Raw genomic sequence first — 23,122 nt, 5'->3', positions numbered from 1 at the left:
ATGGTTCAAACCCCGTACACTGACCTCCATGACAATGATGAAAGCCAGCTTAGCTGCAATGACATGCCAGTAGTATATGTTGTGCTCGTATTGCTGCTGGTGACCAGGAGGGTAGCGGAGGTCCCGGTATCTGAAAGCAAAGCAGCAAAGTCAGGAGCTGATCTCCGGCATCTCTGCAGTTCGGCACTGTGGCCAGAGGATGGAGCACGACATKGCCCTGCTTAATTCGTCCAGGAACAGTTAGCTTGGGAACTACTGTGGTGGCTAAAATCATATCTGCAAAACAAGCTGTATTTGGCCGAAATGTCCTATTTTTGCCACTTTCTTAGGAGCTACTTATAAAAATTTTAAGGTGCTTTTTTTTTTTTTTTTTTTTTTAAAAAAAAAAAAAACAACCAAAACTATCAGCTAGGAGAAAACCAAATTAAAGTAAGAATTATCTGAGTAGCACAAACTTATCAGCGAGTACTTCCACTCCATTCTGGCATTCAAAACAGGCTGGCTTTCCCTGTGTTTTAATATTTCTTATTGGGTATTTTAAACTGAATTAGGTAATTTAGATATGAAACCCATTACTTTTGTCCTTGGAAAATGACAAATGCTTATTTGAGACTTGCCTGCATGTCGTTTGGCTCCCGAGCAAAGGGGAAAATGGCTTGCTGGCATTCTTGAAGTCTGATATATTGAAGACAGAAAGGGTGCTGTTTATGTAGCCTTTCATAGTGTGACTGCTGTGACTCCCATAAGGAGGGACCGAAAAGGACCAGTAATAAACCAAACGAGGAATCATGTCAGATGTGAAAGCAATGATCATAGCCTGCATTTCAGAGAGACAAAAAAAAAAACAAAACAACAGAGCAGCATTAAACAAATAAGCCTTAACATGCAGTCCTTTGCCACATACTTATCATCTCAAAAATTAGAGTATGAGCTAAAAATAGAAAATATGTGCTTTTCCCCTTTGTGGTTGTTCATTCTGTAAATGAGCATGTAGTCTCTTATAGATATGAAACAATTTCTTTCTGGCATGTGCACTCTGTACAGAGTTTCAAAATTACACTAGCTCTGCTGGATGCCTTGAAACAGTGATACTATAAACCACTTTWTTCATGTGCATGCAGAGGGTATCAGCAAATGTGCTTCTTACGAGTACTTATGAGATACTTAAAGAAATTCTGCCTGATGAAATTAATGGAAACAACAGAAGAGTTCTTCAATAATAGAAAATTAAATTTCACCAGGTTCCCTGATGTTTGAGTAAAGGAATTAAATAAATTAGATATATAACTGATCCATCTCTGATCCTGGAAACATCCCACCCTTTCTGAGGTGCTAGCCAGCCCAAATTCATCTTGGTACTTGTTGCCTCCTACTACAGCGTAGATGTGGAAACTGCTCTTGATGCCAAGATAWTTTTTTTTTAGTAGCAGCTGCATAGTGCTGTTTAACATGACGTGACCATTTGTTTTTATCTTGCTCCCAAGAGAGTTCCTGTCCTACTCAGTCTGCTACTCACTGGGTAGGAAATTTGATCTGTGGGTTTGTTGTGGGAAGTCTTTTCTAAACTCATGAACTTCCCAAAAACAGCCTTTTTTGGAGGACAGGTTCACTATGTTTAATCCAATTTCCTCCTCTGCTACTGCAAGTTCAAAAGGTTTCCTTATGAGGGAGACTTTCCACTGGCAAGACGTGCAGCTGAGTACCTAGCAAGAAGCTGCCCAGCCAGCTCTTGATAACAGGCATCTCTGGTGCCCASCACCTGGCAAGGAGCGACAAGCTGCACTCCAGGTCATGCCAAGGTAAAAATACCCACTTGACAACATGGATGGAAAGAACCAGGGCACAGACATGGAGGAGAAAGGTGTGAAGTAGGGATCTGATGGGATCAGAGGGAGGGGTGTTTAGGCAGAGATGTATAAAAGAGGCAGAAGAAACCACAGGAAAATCGTGGGACAGAGTTAGGAGCAAAGTCAAGAGGAACAGGTAACAGAGGAGCATAAAAGCTGGTTACTATCTGTATTTTATTTCCCATCATGCCAGTGTGCAATTCATGAAGTCTGGTTTTCCTCATTTTCATGACATGGCATAAAAATTGTACATTTTTGTGCAGCATTCCCAGCCAGACAGTCCCAGACTGAGAAGATATTTGTAACAGTTGTAGAAAAAGGGGAGAGTGGGTGAAAAAAAAAAGTGGAAAACTCTTCTACAATTCCTTGAACAACACTTTGGTGGCAGTGCTAGCTAAAACAACCTCCTGCCTCTGCCTCTAGAAGTTGACTTGTGCTCTGMGCTGGTCTGGGCATTCCTGGCCCCATGCAGCAGATCAGATGACCATGCTGATCTGACTGGGAATCACCACTGGATCCTTTCCCCGGTCTGATTCATCATAAAAGCRTTTATCAAGTGCTGGTGCCAGCACAATGCAAGAGCCAGCACTGAAGGGAAAAGACAGCAAAGAGAAAGAGCAGGGAGTTGAAAAGGGGCAAGACCCACCCTACCTCAAGTAGGACCACTGCCAGAGATGAATGCTATCCCAGTATCTCACCTTTTAAGTTGGCTTACTTTGATGAACCTGAGAAACTAAACTGTAGTTAAGATAAAAGTTGCAGAAACAATCCTTTWGAGACTGTGGTCCAAGATCTGTGCTCAGTTCTCCAGAACATTGTTATGAGTGAGTTCAGCTGAGAGAAAGTTTGGCTGATGAGAAATAAAAGGGAGGCATTCTGGGACTAAAATAAACACATTGAAAATTTTCAAGGATAAGGTGTTTTTCTTGTACTGCACTTTGGCTTAAATCAAATGAAGTTGGCATGCACTTTTAAATACTGTTTTAAAGCATTACATGCCAGTGTGAAATGAAGTGAAAATTATGTGTTGTTTATATTTACATGCTGAGTAGGTGTTTTTGACTGACAAGAAGTATATATTACTGTGTCTTGCAGATGCAGGGAGACGACCTCACAGCTAAATTACTCTGTTTTTAACTCTGAAGTAGAGTTAAAAGTAGAGTACAAGTAAAGTATTTGTAGTCTGAATTACAAGCAGAGAAAATTTTTGTTAAATAAATTTTYTTTATGTCCATTAGCTCATCTAGTCAGACTATAAATGAATTAATGTCAACTTAACAATATGGCAAAAAAATTCCTTCTCCCTTTGGACCAAACAAGTTTGATGCTGCTTCTCTGTATCATTTAGAAAGATGCTGGCATATGGTATTTACACAGCTTAATACTTGATCTTACTGAATTTTTTTGAAAGGCCCCAGGTCTCTCATCATCCTAAATCTAAACCCTGTCTCACTCTCCTCCCTCYCTCTGAATTATCTCCAGATGTGCTCCAGAGAGCTTCAAGGACAGAAATACGAAAACTAATCCAACGGCATCCTCTCAAAGGAAAAWCTTTTTTCCTCTTGAATTATGGGCTGCATTTCAGAGTATTGCACTGGAGAACTACAAACAAACATCACATTCTTTGCTTCCCAATCCTTACTGCACACAGTTTTCCATTTATACCATAACTAATTAAAATCAGTCTTCAAATCAGCAACAGATGCTTTGGTACCAYGCAATAGCAAGTCCACTGCCTCATGGCAACTTTCAAAACTGGTAGCTTTGTGCAAAAGYTGCTTGCAAGTCACAAGCAGCTATTACAGAGGTAAAAAATGCATTAAGGAGAGGATACACTGCCTAAGAGTAATCAACTGTAACAAGTTGTGTAGGAGAGAAGAAGCACTTTCTGTGTATTGAAGTAAAATCAAGGGAGGGTTGGTAAAGGAAAGACTGATGACTCGGGTCAGAAAAAAGAAAGGAAGGAAACTGCTTCTAGCATTTGGTCTAGCACATGGCTTTGTGGGCTACACTTCATTAGCAACAAACACCAATYTCTTTGAGGTCCTCACAATGCCAGCAGCAGAGCTGTTTGAATGTGACAGTCTCTGGTCTGAGCCCCTGGCGTGCCAACAGCCCCACGGAGGTGAGCGGCTGATGCTGTGTTGGCACAGTGGCATTAACTGCACAAAGCAGGGCACAAACACACTCCTAACAGAAGCCTACACACSTCTGAGTCAGTGCAAGGTCACTTTAATACTAACCTGAATGCTGTAAGATCTGTGGTAAGGYATGATATTTTAAAGTAATCTTAATATATATGTTCAACCTCCAATTTCATGTTGGTGTTACAAGATCCAGTTGGATTGACTAGGAAAAAACAGTTATCCTATAGCATAACATATTTGAATCTCTCTGATAACAGACCTGTTGAAAAAGGCTATTTGCCATGGATAGTCTATGGTGTTATTGTCCCTGCACAAGAAACCGGTGGTCATTGCTCCTTTAATAAAGGCCAGCAGTGAGAATGTTTTGCAAGTTAATACATACTTGCTATTGTTTATGAATAAACAAATAACCCACAGTGATAAATACCAATGGCTTATTTTTCTTCCCACAATGCAGCCTACAAATAAAATTTTGGTGAATTGATACAAAAAATATGTAAGGTCTGAATTTTGTTGTTACGGGTATATTTATCAGTTTTTTTTTCAAAATATTTTAAACAAACTCTCTTAAAATTCAACTTCTCTGTTGTGCACTTATTTTGACTCCAACTGAAGAACAGATTAGTGTCCAAATTCTCAGAAAATTCATTCTGATCTGCAATTTTGAGCACACATGGTATTTTTAAGCACACAGGAAAGAAGCTGAATTTCTGCTTTAAGAAGAGGTGCCTTAAAGAAGAAGAGGTGCTTTAAGGATCATTTAAGTTGCATTGCCACATGCAGCGTTCCCACATTTGGATGCAGCACYTGCAGTGAAGGCATTTTACCCCTTGCAGTCAGTGGCTCTGTACTTACATTGGTGGCCACAGCAAGGATGGCTATGCCCTGCAGGATGGGCTGCCAGGCGCCGATGTCTTGTGCTTTCTGTGGAACCATGCGCCTGAATTGCGTTGTCARCTTCCACGCATCCAGACGGATTTCCAACATGTTGTTAATAAGAGCCAGAAGAGGAGCCAGGGGGAACGAGGCCACAAACAGTGTCACAAAGCCAAACTGTATAACTGGGAAAGGGAGAGGTTACAGCATCGATGAGGCTTTCACTTACTGCAGATAAGCAAGTGTAGGCATGTGTAGTTTATGTATTCCAAATTCAGATGGGAGAAACAAGAAAGAGGACCTGGGTTCCTAGTGAATCTTCTGGATRAGAAAATAGTAGCACAACAGTACTGGAAAAACCTGCTAGGTGAAGGGGACAGGAAAATATTACAAGTCACAACACACCATGAGGAACTATTTTGGATATTTAAATGTCCATTTCTTTCTGATGTCTTTATCATGAAGACCTGGAAATCTTGTGACTATCTGTCTCTGTACTGAACTGGAAGGCCYAAATCAACAATCATCTTATTGGTGTCTGGGTACCACTGTAAGGTCGCTGGCAGTGCCGTCACAGAATGGATAGTGGCAACAAACCATGGTCTGCCAGCTCCCAAGCTACAGCAACAAGTCCTGGTGAYTGCAGACCTCTAGCAGAGCAGTCTAACACAGGGCTCTGCTGTACAACACTGGAACATTGCAATGGTCTGCCTTCTGAATGCATTTCTCACAGGATCAGGCAAGGAAGCAGCAGTACTCCTCCTTGTACAGTCACATGCTGTTTCCTAGTGATAAACTGGATTAAAGCTTAGCTGCTTAATAAAAGCTTGTAAAACCATCTGTAATAGCTCATCAAAACTTGTCTCAAAAAACATTAATGTCTCCTCTGTCTACCTTATTKAGCATTGCTGATATGAACATTTTCTTTAGAGAATGTCTGTATCCAGCAGAGGTAGTGAATCCAAACTGAGCTGTCACTTACCCATTTCAAGATACTCATAAAACAGTCCAAGTTTTCCAATGGGTTGGAGGTGGTAGTCATGTTCCCAACGTGGAACAACTTTTTCTGATCTGGCAGCTGCAGACCGTCTTCCAATTAGATTTTTGACCAAACTATCAGACAGGAAGAAAAAGAACACTAACATTGATAAAAGAACCTAAAAAGTTCCATCAATGAAAAAAAATTAAAAATATTTCTGCTGTTACAGCTTTAAACAATCAATTTATTTAATTCTGAATTACTGAAAATTTCCTTCCTTCCTTTTGTTGTCTTTCCCTAAAAATGGTTATTTACAAACATACAAACCATATTTTAAAAAAAAGGGTGTGGGAGCAAGTGCTTCCCAGCAGAAAAAAAGCCCGAATGGTTCTCTTTATACTTGCAGATATGCAGAATAAGAAAGCAGTTAAGAACTAGATTCAGAAGAGATCCTTTTAATTCACTGGGAAGTGAATTAATAATTCTAATCAGATGATATATTTCCTGTTTTCAGATGGGGAAGTCAGTTGTGTTTGTGGCTGTAGCTGACATCTGCAGGCATGGGACCCTTTCCCAGGTAACAGTAGATGTTGAGCAGAAGGATGGGTCTACAGATCTACTCCATGACTATCAGCCCATATGGACCACTGGGATCTGGAGCAGCTGTATCATAAACAGAGCATTCTAGCCTCAACTCCAAATGGTATTTATGACACTCTTTGGGACTGGGATCACTGTGCGGCTGAGGAGCACAATTTGTGGGCTTGGAAGAACCACAGCCAAAGGCTGTGCTTATGGGCTGGTACTTATGGCATTCAGGAGTGCATGAGCAAACTGGGAGTTCCATACTACAAGCAGTATAACAGCCGCTGATTAATGTGAAATAAAGAACAAGTCACAGGAGAAGAAACAGAGTTCTTGATAATATCTCAGCCTAAATTAAACAGGGAGCATTTATGGTTAGCACTGTGCTTTTTGTTTGCATCAAAACATGACTTTCCAAAGATCCAACCCAAGACACCCTATACAAGAACATATAGGCATTAAGAATGTCACATATGACTGTAAAACTTAATGAGTTAATGAATTTTAAAAGCTCAATTTATAACAAYAAATCATTCAAATCAATATTAAGCAACTCTTCAGTTAAATATTCTCAGAGCTTCTATTACCTCAGTTTTAAATATTCAACCTGAAACACATCAAGTTTGACTTGCAGAGGAAGGAAGAATTTCTGATTASAATTAAAATTATTTAAAACAACMGAGACAGGAGCCCAGACTACCAGAGCAAAACATMCCAACTGTCTAAAAAGCCCCAAAGGAGAAGTCTCATTCTTTCAGAATACAATATGCCCTTACCAAACTCAGTGACCAAGTGCCTGAAGGCATCAAGCACAACAGTATTTTTCAAATATGAAAGAGCAGATTACTTCATAGTTTRAACTTACGGAAGAAGCACTTCTTGGATGTTGTTCCAGATAGCTTTACCTCCTACTATGATGGCAAGCTGGGTTGTGAGCTCGAGGAGACAGCCCCCTGGATCACACTGAAGGTTGGGAGGGACAGGGAAAGTTTTTGAAGTTGGGTAACTTTTCAGGCATGAATGAAGCATTTAAAATAATCATTCCTGGTTTATTATAATAACATTGTTTAAAGCAATCCAAGGAAACTGCCTAGGCAAGCCTTTCAGTAAGCTATGCAAAAGCCAGTTCCAGGCCACATMTGGTCACATTTGAAAGGTTGACAGAACAGAGTGAAATACTAGGTGAAGTCATGCAGCTCTGCACTATCACCAGGTCAGGGTCACCCAGCAGAACAGGAATGCTTCTACTGATATTTTCTCCTTCCTGCGTGCCAATTCACAGATTGTAGGACCATGGGTAAAATACACTTTTCTGGGTAAGCGTATTTCTAAGCCCAACTGGTCTTGTGCCATATTCTTTTATGATAGGGTTTAGTGAGGAGGCAATTAGCTTGGGAGGCAGCCACTTTTTAAACCCTAATGGTAAATATGTACAACTGTGTTTTACTTTATACACTTCAACTCCAGCAGAAKACCTGGACTAATCATACATTATACATTATAAATTCTTACCTCTTCATTGCGATACTTTCCCAGCCAATAAACTGGRTTTCCAGGGTGACCTACAAATCTACCCTTAAAGAAGGCTATGTAGAAGCATGAAGAATAGTAGTTGACAAACTGGAATAAAAACATCTTTGTGGTCAGACTGTTTTCATAATCGGTCTGTGTCCTTGGAAGTTCTGCAATGAAAAAAAAAAAGAAAACCAAATTAAAACCCCCCCAACCCAATCTACAAGTAACCTACAAGCTGCTCTAGAGCCTCAGCTGAAAAGTAGCTGTATACCTCATATTCCCTAATATGGCTGAGAACATTATCATTTGGATTGTACATAATCCCCACGTGTACTGCAAGCATTATATAATTCTAAAACTGTATGGGCTGTAAAAAGGAAAGAACGTGTTCGCTGACAATAAAGAAAGAGAAGTTGCAAAAACTCTGATAACTCAGGGGAAAAAAAAAGCACCCAAATCCAGCACACTCAAGAAAGATGCAAATGTAACACTTCGAACTGATGAAACAATATTAAATGAAAACATCACACTACTTCATGCATCTAAAGTAAAATAGCTACTTGAGTGTTGATGGCCTGGATATAGAGAATAACATTATTTGTGACTGTTTATCTGTTTAACAGCATCAGAGTGCYATGTAGCTTTGGAATGGTGACCTTAGTTCACTTATTTACAAGAAAATAGCTATTTCCTCCATAAACAAAAGCTAATGTAATTGAATGTGTTATGCCTTACTGATCTGTTTTTCATAAAAATTGGGGTTGTTGTAGTAATTTTCTTTGCTTTGCCTGTATCACAAGCAAAAACTGTAAACAATTGATCTTTCATGCTGCCTACGTAAGGACTTTTCAGGCAAAGAGCTGAATATCCCTCTGAATCTGAGAAAACCTACATTGGAAAATTTCTATGTGGCCTTGTGTCACTTGGTGGGAAAATTCTGAAATATGTAGTACAGATGCTCATTTATCGTAATACTATACATACAAATGCTATTTTTTCTAGCTATTTTATCCCACATTTCTATCTGAGGTACAGTAGCAGCATACCAAAGTCAGTGATCATGATGGCCACTTTTTCATAGATGACGTTGAGAATCATAATGACAACAAGGCTGATGAGGGAGGCGGTCACTGACGTGGCCGTCTGTGGAGTCAGGTACTTGCGGAGCGTTTCCGTTCCACTGATGTGCTGTGACAACTTCGCAGAGAACACCAGGAAAACAGAGAGCCTGTAGACAATGATTCCAACAACTGAAGCAATAATCAAAAGGATCTGCCAAGGGAATGCAAGAAAGATGTTCGTGTTCAACCACTGGCTTTAAGAAAAAGTGAATCAAAACACTTTTTACAATAGGCAAAAGGAAAGCAATTTTGTGCCTGCCATTCCRTTGTAAGAGGATGATAAAGTAAGATATCAGGCAATAAACAGAGAATCCATAAAAGAAGCCCTTTTTCATGTAGCATAGTAAAACTGCAGGACAGAAAAGAGATGTCTGTTTTATGACTAATAACAAGCTTTATAAAGATGTGAGCCAATATAATGAGATGTGTAATCAAATGTTGCACCTCGAGGCACGTGATGGGAGAAAACTTTTTTTGATATGGGCAGTTGGCAGGATGGCAAAGGTAATAGAAGTCTGCATTGATTATGGAGGGGATGCACCTTATCTTCCACATGATACTATTACAGACTACAGACCCCTCAAAGGAAAAGAAAAATTTTGAGTCAGGTCATGTAGTCTGCAGGAGTTACAATAATGATCCATGTACCACATCTTGCTTGCTATCTCCTCTTTCTTCTTCTCTTCCTGGTTTTTTTTCTTGCTAGTTCTCTACCAGCCTACCCAGTTTGAGGTCCATAGAGCTGTGTATCTTTTTTCACTATCATCTCAGCAAACTGCTATGAACTACCTCCCCTGCCGTGTGCCCAGTAACAGCCAGTAACACAAGTGACAAACCCAGAACAAATCTCTTCCCTCCAGCATGAAGTCTGTTCTATTTAAATCCAGCTGCAAGTCWGTGTTCTTTCCTCTGTGTTTCAAATGCTGAGGCTCTCCTGGGTTGCCAGACACCACTCTATCTCCTCTCTGTATCCTATCACGTAGAATGAGGGCTCGTCCATCTGCTATTTGTGCTGCAGATGAGGACACGCAGTATGCTAAAACACAGAGCTTCTCACGGCAATCTCTCTGGGCCTGCTCATTGTGTTATATATTGTGTCATGGTTGACTGGACTGCTTTCAAGGTTTAGTTTTAATTAAAGTAGCAGCTCTAGGAGATTAAAGAGCATCCAGCTTTGCTCTGTTAAGTGAAACACAAAACCTGAAAGAGGTCATGGACTGTGAGACACAATATGGAAGAACACAACTGGAACAAATCAGACGGAAACTAGCAGGGAGGAAAGCACATAAACCAAAGTCTTTCCCTTCCGTCYCGCTAAAAGCAAAGACATTTGTCTTAAAATAATGAGGGAAAAACCAATGGACCACATTCCCAAGCATAACTCACAAGTTACAGCTGCAGCATATTTTGATACTGTATACTAATGAGTATTGGGTGACTGCAGCTACCTTCTCCATGTGGCTCTGTATCTTATGGCTCGATTTATGCATCAGATGGAAATCCAACTGAACCTGTTCCATTGTAACTTTTTGTTCAGTTCGGGAGGATCATTCTTTAGACACTTACTAGCAAAGTGAATTGATGGGGGGAAAGAATAAGAGAAGAACTTTACCCAGAAGAAGATGGCACTTGTACAGAAAGTCATCCGTACACACTTCCCACACGCAGTGTATGGCACATGTTCTTCTTGCTGTAAAAGATTAAGAAACAGATCAAGGATGCACCCAATCTTTCCTTTTTTTTTTTTTTTTGCTTAATTGAATTGCAAGGGGTTTTAACAGTTAAGACTTTTCATTAAATAATTTCATTTTTTTTTAAACTTAAATTTTGTTTTGGTTTTTTTTTTTTTTCTTTTTTTTTTTTTTTTGGTGTAGTCCGATTAAACCCTTTATGATATTGAGGGCAGAAAAAAAAGGAGGGAAGTACCTTGTTTTGTTTCCTGGAAACTCAACATTTATTAATGATTTCAGAAGCCTTGCCTGATTACAGGTGTCTTTTTTTTTGCTGCCCCTTTTAAGATAAAAATGACTTCCATAAAGTCACAGTGTCCTCAGGTTTTACTGACTTCAGCTATGAGAGGGTGCACAGTCCTTTTGAATAGACCCATCCTTCTTGGCTGATCATGGCATCCAAGGTCATTATCTTTCAAATTTCAATGGCTAAATTTAGCCAGCACTAAAATTTCGATGCTTGATCTCTGTATTTTTCAGTGTATTCTATAGCAACAATGGAATGGCTTCCCCAAGAAAAATGCCTACCTCAATGTGGCGCAGTGAAAATTCACTGAGTCTGTTTAAAGAATSTCTGAGGCTTAAAATAAAATATTTCAGCATATCCTTTACTCTTTGAACTCTTTGAAAAGAACTTTCTAGCTAGGACTTTTTATGTTCAAGGTGGCATAGGTTTTTAAGTTTTAAAACAGGATAAGTTTTTTGATAGTACAAGATATAAAAAGAAGATCTATATAGGATAGTTTCAACTATGGCAGCTAATTTTGAAGAAAAGTGTCCTCTAATAAACATTAGTAAAACGTGGATAGAATGTGAAAGTACTGCAAATGATCAGATAAAAGACAGAGTAATATATTGACAGAGAATAATAAAAAGTGAAACTGAACTTGAGTAAGCTGATAAAGCTACTCAAATGTTCAATAAATAGAGATCTAAAGTAAGATCCTCATAAATATGAACCCTATTTCATTGAAACTAGGTTTATCCCAATCTCTGCAAGTTTGTTATTAATCATAATTGCATCCATATGCACTTAGCAACAATAGCTATTTTTACATGTTTCAAATAGAAACATCTTTAGTTAAAAAAAACATTCTTGGTATAATATATAATCATGTGACAGGTTTCCTTCCATTCACCTTTTTTTCCTGATGCATTCCTAGGCAAAGATAGCAATGCACTATGATCCTGGCCCCTGGCAGCAATATTTAATAGTTTTTTTTGGGGATTTAATAAAGCAGACTCACTCTTCTAAGCTGGGGATGATGACTACTTCTCTTTATTTATGACACAGGAACCTCAGCAGTGCAAAGTCCTAAAACAGGCAGCTACTTTAAAGTGCTCACAAATTAGGCATAAGTTCTGTCTCCCTGCATTTGTACTTTATAAATTCACTAATTAAAGGCCAGTTTATCAACTTGAGGAACTGCTGATTTATAAAGCTCCAGGTCAGATTCATCATTTTCATAGTGTTTGCTCACAGCATGTCCATAGCAGTAACCAACAGCAGTTATCAAAACATTCCTTACCTGTGTGATTTCATTCTTTACTACGTGAGTGCACCGAGCTTCATATTCTGGGCGAACTTGCTCTTCTTGCTCCAAGTACTCGACTGTGTCCCATTCATACTCCAGCTCAGCCTGCCGTCGCTTCCAAAACTCCAAAAAAAAGGTAACTATCCAATGGACAGACAGAATGAGCAATACCATGTGAGTACTGGATACTCCTTGACCCCTCTGGGCTATTACACATGGCTCAGTATTCTATACAGCTTTTTCAGACATGGAATAAAACCTTTATTAGCTAATGCAATGGTGAAAACACCTGGATCTACTCCTTTATGCCATTATGCCTTTGGATACATATGTACTGCAATATATGGGAAACCTGAGATAAATGGTGGTGKAACCACATGCCAAAGAAAAGTATATACTTTATCGATGTATTTGCTTTGTGTAGACAAGTTATCATTTTGCAGACTACAATAACAATGATGGTTCAGGTAAAACTGCTTAAATACAGCTGGTTTTCCTCCTCTGCTAGCACAAACCCGAAGAGACTGCAGCTCTTTTGTTTGGCATGGAGCTTAGAAACTCCCTGGGCTGGGCCAGCTGTTTCCGTGGACTGTGGTCCTATAGCTGGAAGCACTGAGGGATCAGGTACACAGATGCCTAACTGGAAATGGTTAAACATGAAGCCAGACAAATGCATTACCATGTCCCATGACATTAATGCAGGCAGATCTGGCAGCAGAGGCAAAGACAAACCYAGATGGGAAAGCTGGGAGGAGCTCAGGATGTTGGGTGTCAGTACCATGCTCCCTGGCACACCTGGATGCTTCATTCTCAAACACAGTGCAGTCTCAGATTAAATGAGTGGTGCAGCTCTGCAGCACTGGTTCCAGGAATAGTAAAACCCAATCACTGCTCTCTCATTGCTTGCATTGTCTGGGAGTAATTAGCCCTAAAATTGGGGTTTATTTTGCTAGTTTGGCCCCTTATTCTGAGTGATGAAACCTCAGTGGCATGCAGTTGCAAGTCCAGCCATTAAAGGTTATGTCTAAAATCAGGTGTGGTTGAAAAATCCCAAACTGAAACATTTAAACCTAGGAAACTCCATGGGCTGGGCTGTGAGATGACCTTGGCATCTGCACACAGGCAAAACCCCAGAAAAAGCCAGAATATTCATGGGCCTCTTTTACAAGGACTTCTCCACTACTTCATCCTTAGAAGCAGCCAGGCCATTGCAAGCAGTGAACCAGAGGGTCTCATCTGCTCTGTTYTGCAGGGCAAGGACATTAGTCTTCCATAAACCTCTAATTGCTGCCCAGCCCAAATCACAGGAAGCTACAGGCTACACTGATTGTTCCAGCTGCAAATTCAGCTGCTGCTGGAGAGACCAGAAGTGCAGGGACTTCTTCTGAGATGATAGCTTCATGTTCTAACTGTGATAGAAAGGCACATAACACAGGCACAGCTCATCCAGCCCCCCGCCAGCCAAGCTGTGTCTTTGAGAGCAGGAAACCAGCTCCTGCTGGATTTGCCATTTTCCTTTTGTTTTGAAGCAGGATTGTTGCAACAGTGGAAACAAATGACATTTCGGAATCAGGAGATCAGAGCACTAATTTCACCCCATGATGAATGAAGATGGAAGGTGTCTCCTCTCATGTGTCCCCCAACACTACCACTCAGGCTGGCCCAGGTATTCTGCCTCTGTGTCACCAAGATCTGAAAAGAAGTGCTCCCACCGGAGAACATTTCTTATTTTAACTGATCTTGCTCAGGGAGGGGGTCCATGGATGGCAGCAAGTGAGGTGGAAGCTGCCTCTTGCTCGTCACCTTTGCCAATCTTGTCTTACCATCAACAAGAGAATTGACAGCACACTAATGTGTAAAAAAGGCAAACTCCTGAGGCCAAATTCCCAGGTGTTTCATAGTGCTTTATGATTTTTGAAGGGAATACACACAGAAAGATGTGCAATTATTAGAAACGTATGGATAATAATGATGCAATAATGTATCTAAAAGTCTAATATTATTTTAATTGTTTTGGACCCGGAGGTCTAAAAAAGTAATAGAGCAAGATGAAAATTACAGCTGGAATTATACCAGGACCATGGGTCATTTGTATTCAGTACAATTTTGGCTGAATTTCTGTAACATAATTCACCTCTTTATATAGTGGACTTACAACAGGAATGATAATAGGCCTTGCAGCCATCACTTAATGATGAAGCTTAACTTTGCAATTATTGCTCTTGGAATTATTCTTCAAAACAGGAAGGACAATTTTAATTAAAAACCAAATAACCAATAAATTAACTGTTGAGATGACAGGAGATGATTACATTAGTATCAAACTTCTGATAGCTTTTTATTTAGTGAATTCCCTGCTGGTATTTTGACTTCAGCACATGTTTTGAAAGAAAACTTCTTTTTGAAATTATATATTTCATCTTACGTTTCTTTAAAGCAAGAACTATTTTGAAGCACTTAAGGTCATCATAGGGAAATAAAAATGCAATGTGTTTTACAAAGAAAGCAAATTTTGCATTCTTGTCAGCATATATATGAATTCAAAATATTACATGAGACACATTCTCTATAGCAMCGTGTATACAGACTGAACATTGAACTTATTTTTGTAATTACTGGATAAGACAGTGCAATAAAAGTCAGTTAATAAAGCTGCTAATACGAATAAAATAAACTGTTACTAGGAAAATTAACCTTGCTTAATCCCTTGAATACAGCACCAAGCGTTTTCACCTGTGGGAAACATCCTGGTTTCATACACATTTTCTCTGCTATAAGATAAATCTGTCTCTTGTAACTACTACACTTTTTACAATCAGCTTCTTAAATAAAGACAGGAGGAAAAAAATCCTGGGAACTATAACAAATCATTATTTTTCAATTATGTTGTGCAGCATCTCCAAAACTCTTTGGGAAAAAACCCCAGCTCCTCTGACAGATACACTTAAGCATGTGGCTGGCTCCTGCTGGATGAACATGTGGCAGCCTTAACCACTTGCCTCAGACTTTTCTTCAAGTCAAACGAAACGGAACATATACTGAAGAACAACTTTTAAGTCTACAATTTTTGTTTTCTTATGATGAGTTCCTATGAATGTGCTTGTTCTTTATGAACTAGTTACCAGTGAATTCCTAAGTGCTAGAAAATGAAGTCAGTGCAAATTTATCTGTGTTTTCTAGGCTGATGCTGGAGGCTTGGCCAAAATTAAATAACAAACCACACTTGTTGAAATTGACTTACCCCATATTCCCATAAATACAAACTGCATTTATGCAAACACCAATGTTCCAAAACTATCAAATATACAGAGTTTCTGGAAAAGTGGAAAAGAGAGGAAAAAAAAGGCTTAAAATATAATTGACCATTTTTATTCTTCTACACTGACCCAGAATAGAAGCTGCTTACTGAAAATGTTGATTTTCAGTTTTGATATAGTTTCTTAAAAAGCCTTTGTGGACGGTGTTTCCTCAATTTATGTTCATGTACACCACCCTCCAGGAAATCAAGGAAATTAAATGCAAAGTTCAGAATGAAAAATAAAAGCCATATATGCAGTACAAGGAATAATAAAATGGTATGCTATCAAACTTCCTTCCATCTGTTGCATAGGAAGAGGAAAAACATTGCTTCTGGTCTGGAAACTCAGTATAGAATTATGGAGATTTAGTACAGCCACTAAAAGGCCACAGACACATCTGGTTCTCATAAGCAGGATAACAAATAAGTTAGTTAGTAAAACCACATTCTGATGAGATACCTCTGTGGTCATAATTTACCCTTTTTTTCCCATCATAGCCTTTTCCCTGCATTCTTATTTCTTTTACCCTTTAAGTGTGCTGATGCAACACATTGAAGCTGGGCAAAATATTTTCAATGAATAGCTGAAAAATCACAGTTTTGGGACTGAATCTATGGAGAGGAATAACAGGCTAACATTAGCTTAGTGAGACACGCTAATGGGGAAAGAAAGTGAGGTTCCTTTTGACAGGAATAAAGAGCAGACAGCAGGGCATGGCTGTGTCACATCTTCTGTCATAGCCAACACCAGCCTCTCCTTGTACCCATCTTCTCCTTAGCAACACGGATCAAATTCAAGGCATAGATCCAGATAAATTCTTTGCACAGGGAGGAGGCAGCAATTAGAAATGTCAAAACAAGCTTTAAATGTTTCCTTAGCAAAATTGATTTAGAGCTACTAAATCAAGCCTTTAACTGAATCTTTCCTTCACTCAAAACGAAGAAGTACCCTCATATGAAACCAATTTTCAATTAAAATAATGTTTTATTTCAAATATATTATATCAATGTTTTATTTCATATATATTCATATAAAATACTGGCAACTATGTGAAATAAAAAGAAATAATTTTAATCTCAGATCAAATTGGAGCAATTAATGTTGTTTGCTTTTACTTTTCAAAGTCACTGTATCAAAAGGAATTATCATTTGCACATTTCTAGCAGTTGTGCAGGATATTAATGGAGGACCAGCATTGTTTTATAGCCATGCACTAGAGAAAGTGCAAGTAAAGTTCAAAAGTGTGGCTGCAAGCTGTAAATGAGGTTACCTTGGATGATTCACAAGTGATGGAGAGGTTCCAGTAGGTACATACTTTATCACACTGAGGACACATTATGATACGACCTCCTATGTTGGGGTCACATACTTCTTGGCTGAAAATAAAACTAGTCAGTCACTCACCAACACTAATTCTTTAGTGCCTTTTCACACATAAAGACAGTGCAATAATCTCTGGGAATTAAGGAATAATTTACCAGTGATCTGCTCTCAAGGATTCCACCCCCACCCCTCACCCTGGCAACCCAACCCCATTTCCATTCATAGAGCTCATCTCAAAAATAGATAATACATGAGGAAAACAATTTCCAATGCTTGCACATGGAGGTAATTCTCCAAACTGCCCACACTAAAAATAAGAGAGCTCTTAAAAGATCTCATAGTCTTCAATAGGAAACCCACAGCAGCATGCTCACACATGCTGTCGCAGCAAGTCCAAAGGCAGAAGGAAGAGGAACGCTGTCTAGAAGAACAAGGAATAGCTGCAGAGCCCAAAGGGCTGCCTAGTCCCTRTGGCCTTCTAAACAGGATTAGGTCAGAAATTGGGCAGAGGGGAGCTGCCACAATTTTCAATTGATGTCAGGTCTGGCTTCTAAGTGATGGCAAAGGGAGTTGCCATCTCATACAGAGTAACCCAGCATGGTGGAGGCTGAAAGGAAATTTAATTACTTTCTTATGTGGAGTGGGGTAAACACCATGGAGGGAGATGAGCTGTTTAACTAAATTAGAATACTGGCAAAAAGCTAAATGGGTACAAATTGGGCAGAGGAGCTGTAGAATGGCTCACCAGCATGGATTATAAACACCCTTCCAGGAGGTGGGATACAAATGGATGGCCTGTTGGTCATTTGACACAATGCCATCATATTTTTTCCCTGGGTCATTTTGCCACGATTGAATTTTGTTGTGTTCTGATGAGAGAATCTGTGTCATGGCTATGCCTTGCCTTCCAATATACCCTACACAGCTGACGGTCCCTGTGCTGTTACTGTTCCTATATTCTCACAGATTAGAGGAAAGGAATTATCAAGGTCTTTGGGTATCTTGATATCTACTACAGTGAAAATTATGTCCTATGGCGATTTGTATTGATTTCTGATTGTCACTCTTTTCTTTGTGTTTCTACACTAGGTATGGTGAACCTTGTGCAAAATATAAATAAAATTATGAAATAAGCAGACTCTCAGATGTCTTTTACTGTAATGGTCAATGGATATCTGCTGTTTTTCTTATTTCCTATTTTATGCTTTTGCCTACAAATTCACAGTGGCAGTGCTCAGGCCCTTTAATCTTGCCTCCTTCATCAAGCAGTGTCTTACAAACCCTGAACAATCCCCCTTTGCACAGGACTGATCAAAATCACACGTGATACTAAACCAGGCCTGATCAGGTACCTCCATGTGCAGTTGTCCTTTGTCAGGCATCCATACAGAAAACAGCCAACTCCTACAACCGCAGCCACAGTCAGCATATTGGTGTAAAAGCCCAGCCAAGCAAAGTAGATGCCAATTTTCTCTCCATAGTATTTCCTGTGGAGGAGAAAGGTTTGGTGGCTCGTAATTTTTTTTTTTCTGAAATGCAAGTAAATCTGCATTTCTGTTTCAAATGGCTCTTCATTTAATATATTTTATACCAATCCATACTGTAATATTCCTCTGGTTAAAACTTTGGGATTGCAGTGGTATTGCATGCTTTTGTAAAAGGATAAAAATGGGGGAAAAAAAGAAAAAAGAGAAAATATCATGCTGGCAAAGAAAAATTGTAAGTGGTTGCCTTTTCATAAATTGGTTTATCATGAAAGCAATCTCAAAGTATGCTTCTGTGCCTGAGCTGATCTGGGTGCAGGTATCTTCCCTCAGAACTGAGCTGTGTATCTCTGACATCTCCAAAAACATACCTATCATGTAGATTTCTCATTCTCCCTGCATTAGTCCAGCACCAGTCACACCAACCTGATGAAATCCAGGGGCTGCAGTTTGAAAATGTTTTTAGGATGAGCCCATTCTCTGTAGAGAAGATACCGTTCACTTGGGCAGTTGGGATCGGTTGACAGGTGCCTAAAACTYGACTGCAAAACAGAAAGAGCGTGAGAAGATCCCACTAACAACCAGCGCAGCTCATCTCCCATCTCTGCAGACCATCCCCATGCCATGAAGCACAGTCTGGAGCAGCTTTTAGACTTGCAGTAGTCTTGCTGCAAGCCAGGAAAAGGAGCAGGAAGGCAGCTCTCAGAGCACACCAGGATGCAGGATAGAAGGTTGTCAAAAAGGCACTGAATGCTAAAGCTGTACATATGTGAGCTGAAAATAACAGAGGCTCATCATGAACTTAAATCTAAGCACATGTCAGCGTCTTGGCACTAAGGAATAGGGAATAAAAAAGGATCCATTCCAATCAGAGAACAGGACTGAATTAAAATGGATTTTAAGTAGCTTTAACATGCTACACATGCTTTGCTTCAAAATAATACTGTACTATAATACAGGCTGTAAAGTTTGAGGGAAAAATTCAGGGCCTCTAGTCTCTGTTTCAAATTTAAAAGAGAGTTCACATAGAGATAATCCTTGTATTTCTTAGTAGGCTATTAAAAAAGCTATTTCAATAAAACCTATTTTATTTGAGACAATTTTCCATTCTATATCTGTGAAACAACAAGACAAGTGGTGTTTGTAGGAATCTACCTGCTACTTTTGATTTTCAGCCGTGATGTATAATTTCAATTGTACAAAAAGACAGTCATTAATCATTAGTCATACTGAGTCCAAATTCCCCATGGCATGACAGAAATAGCCTGCAAGGCAGGTTTTAAACCTTTAAATGAAGGCTTAAAAATGGCTAGTCGCAAATTATATGAATTTTATTCTGTAAAGCTTTGTTTACTTACAAGAAACATGGTTTGTCTTGATTCTGCCTTAAAAATTTATTTGAAAACCTTGGAGGCTCCCTAAATATCTTAAGCCAAGTCCATGGAGCTGAAGCAGTTATCCTTCCTGAATCTCACATGTTCTCAATGTCTTCCTTGACAGAACACACCTTGGACACAGAATGGTGGCTCTGAGGTGGACGAGTTTTGGGGTTGTGGTTATGCAATAGATAGAACACAGAAAATCAGCCCTCAATCTTTCCTCACCGTATTGCATTCACAGCCTCACATGGAGATTTTTCTTTGTCAAATATTCTGAAATCTGATTTTATTCCCCTTAATTTTCTTATTTTTTGTGCTATTGCTAGCTTTGGTATGCAAAACAATATTTAGTATAACTTTCTTCTTAAAAGGCTATAATTAAAAAAGCTTCAGAAKTGTAGTTACAAAAGCTGAATTTCTTATTATTGCAAGGTAAAATTCAAACCAGTGAAGTTTTTCTCTGCAAAACTCTGACATCACCTCTGAGGCATTGGACTGGCTGGGCAGAGCCTTCATGTAGAAACCTGAGTCTCATGCATGTATGTTGCAATGTTTGGGAATTGAGGGAGCTCTTCTCACTGTGCAAGACTTTCACAGAACTTTATCAGCAACGTTGACAGGAATTTTAATATTGGAAAATTGAATACTAATGAAAAATTGATTTAGAACTGATAATGCAGTGAGTCATGGGAACTATCTCTCAGCCCAGGCAGTGTACTGAAATACAACTCCCGGAGAATGCAAGTTTAAGAACTCCCAAGTTAAATATATTGTTTTTCATTTAGATAAATGCATTTTTAACCAACAGTGCTTTGGAAGAAAATCTCTTTAGCCAAACCATGTCCTATTCTTCTGTGTGGATATAATACCATCCAGGAATAAGGTAATAAATAGTGTTTGTACTGTTTGATATAAACCCCCCTAGATATAGTTCAGACCTCTATTTCAAACTATGTTTTAGTTACAAGCACCAAACTTACATCATGAAGGGGAAATGCTGCTTTATAGATTCCAGTGTCCAGTAATTTGTTAATTCCAAACTTTTTCACATTGTTTTTTGTTGCATATTCCACACGGGACAAAATAAAATGAACCTGAAATGTAAAAAATATTTTTGTGTCTCTTGCAAACTGAAAATAATCATATACAGCTATACCTGTATCAGCATACAATGAAGTTAGGAAAGAGCAAGCAGTGCAGACAAAATTAGTTGCATAGGGTGTACAAACCACTCAAATCCCCCCTTTAAATATAGGTGGAAGAGAAATAGGAGACATGTAAAGGAAAGTCTGGATTGCCCAGGATATTTCATAAATTGCACAGGACTATTGCATCCCAAACATTTTTAATTTTTCAGGATGTTTTAGTGAAGGTAATTATGCTGATTTGATAAATGGAATAATTTCTTTTTAAGAGTAACTGTTAGAAATACTCTATGGACTTACAATTCGGCTTCTAGTCGCAGGATTGAAAAATGTGTCTTTATCTTGGATATAAAAGTTGGACAAATGTTCCTTTTGAAAAGGGGCAGTGAAGAACTCTTGCTCAGGTTTGATGATATTTTCATCCACCCTGAAGAGTCTGCTGAACCAGTTGAAAGCTGAGTCTCGGGTTTTCAAGTCATTGTGTTGCAGAGGCAATTTGATGTGCATAACCTCGGCGTACATGCACAGCACTTCCCAAGGTGCATGAACTTTCACGAAAATAAGTCTCTCATCCAAAACCTGAGATGAAAGAATATTGAAAAAAATGTATGTAAGTAAAGAACTTTTCATCRTAACAGTTCCTGAACTATCTAGAATTTTCTTTGTCTTTACAGCTCATAGATGACCGACTCAGTGTTGAATTCATTGTCCATCCCAGCAAATATATGATTGGCTTCTGTAAAAGTGATGACATGAGGAAAAACTCAGGCAGATGAAGGCAKATAAAGGTATATTTAAAAAAGACAGTTAAATGTTCCTTCAATGCTTAATGTTTGCATCTCCACAAAGTATTTTACAAAGCAATTTAAATAAAACACTTTTGCCCTATGCAGTCATTAGGAGTCTTTGTACTTGTAGCTTGACAGGACAGGCATGGCTCTGGAGCTGCCAGTGCCTCCCCAGCAGCTCAGTTACAGCTCCAGGATGATGTGACTCAGTGGGAGCAGGATAGGCACCCATGGGTGCTCCAAGGCAACAAGAATTCCAACCCTCCTAGAGAGAATGGAGAGAGGGAAAGGGAAACTAGATGAGACTGCCAAAAAAGACAGCATGGGGCACATTTGCTCCCAGTGGAACACCCAGCACCAGTAAGCCATGAGAATCCTGACAGCCACTCTTGGCTCCTGTCCAGGCATGACCAGTAGATCTGCTGCTGCTCTGCATTAGTGAGTCTCAGCCACATGAATTCCCCTTAYGCAGCTCATTGGCTCAGGAACGCTGCTCAGATATCTGATCTAGTGAGGGAAACTCCAGTTTCAAATGTTTTTCAGTCACAATTATGGCAGAACTTTTCAAAACTGCAATAGTATAGCAGCAGGTCTGCAAYGGCCTTTCAGCAAGACTTTACTCTCTTAGGAAGAGCCAGACTGCATTCTTGGACATGCAACAGGAGCCCTCACTGTAGAAAGCAAATGAATGCTGTGATGCCAAGGATTCTGAATCTAATTTGGGAGGAAGGGACAAAGCAACCATTTCTGGAACTCACTATAGACTACCAAACAACAACAAATATAGACTGGAAGTGATTTTTCTGGAGAGGGAGACACAGATGGAATGCTGCAGCCCTGCAGGGTAGGAAGAAAGAAAAGGGATTTGGAGGAGCTCTAACCCCCAGCAAGAWACAGCAGCTCTGGCAGCTGGTGTGCATTGCCACAGTGCCCTTGAACTGCCTGCAGGCGACATCGCAGTCCAAAATATACAAAGCATGATAGTTAGAACCACTTGCACAGTGCTAGGCTTTGTGAGAAGCAGGGTCATGTGCAAGAGTCCTGCACTGCTCTTCTGGCAGGAGCATTTTGCACCRGACACACTCTGGCTTCCCACCCATACTGCACAGCCAGAGTAGGGGAAGTACCACTCTGCAGGGTACAAACAGGAATTTTTATCTCCCAAGCTCTGAGCAAACATGACCTATGTAATCTCCTAGCTTCACGATGTAATCTTCCATCTTCCCATCTTTTATTTTGCAAAGGAAGGAACAGACATAAAGTTTTAAAAAAGTTTGCGTCAGATCACAAAGAAGATCACTTCTTCACAACAGAAGAAAAGTGGGCCTTTTTTTCCTGAGGGGAGAGAAATCTTACAGTCAATTCATAT

The 23,122-nt window shown here is 39.4% G+C and overlaps 1 protein-coding gene across 1 annotated transcript in view; it reads right to left on the bottom strand.

The window, feature by feature from the left end:
- Window positions 1–23,122, bottom strand: part of ANO6 (anoctamin 6) — a 64,648-nt gene that overhangs the window by 5,040 nt on the left and 36,486 nt on the right. Inside the window, 15 exon segments of the mRNA XM_057366160.1 lie at window positions 25–130; window positions 618–817; window positions 4,850–5,055; window positions 5,853–5,983; window positions 7,300–7,397; window positions 7,947–8,116; window positions 8,996–9,221; window positions 10,683–10,760; window positions 12,330–12,475; window positions 15,577–15,649; window positions 16,905–17,010; window positions 18,310–18,444; window positions 18,868–18,983; window positions 20,801–20,914; window positions 21,266–21,544. Of these exon segments, the coding sequence (XP_057222143.1) occupies window positions 25–130; window positions 618–817; window positions 4,850–5,055; window positions 5,853–5,983; window positions 7,300–7,397; window positions 7,947–8,116; window positions 8,996–9,221; window positions 10,683–10,760; window positions 12,330–12,475; window positions 15,577–15,649; window positions 16,905–17,010; window positions 18,310–18,444; window positions 18,868–18,983; window positions 20,801–20,914; window positions 21,266–21,544 (2,184 nt within the window).

The sequence above is a fragment of the Malurus melanocephalus genome, unplaced genomic scaffold, assembly GCF_030028575.1.
Source record: "Malurus melanocephalus ecotype Western Australia unplaced genomic scaffold, MMel_1.1 scaffold_60, whole genome shotgun sequence".
Classification (NCBI taxonomy): Eukaryota; Metazoa; Chordata; class Aves; order Passeriformes; family Maluridae; genus Malurus; species Malurus melanocephalus.
The sequence above is the reverse complement of the archived record's forward strand: the minus strand, read 5'-3'. Positions and strand labels throughout refer to the sequence as shown.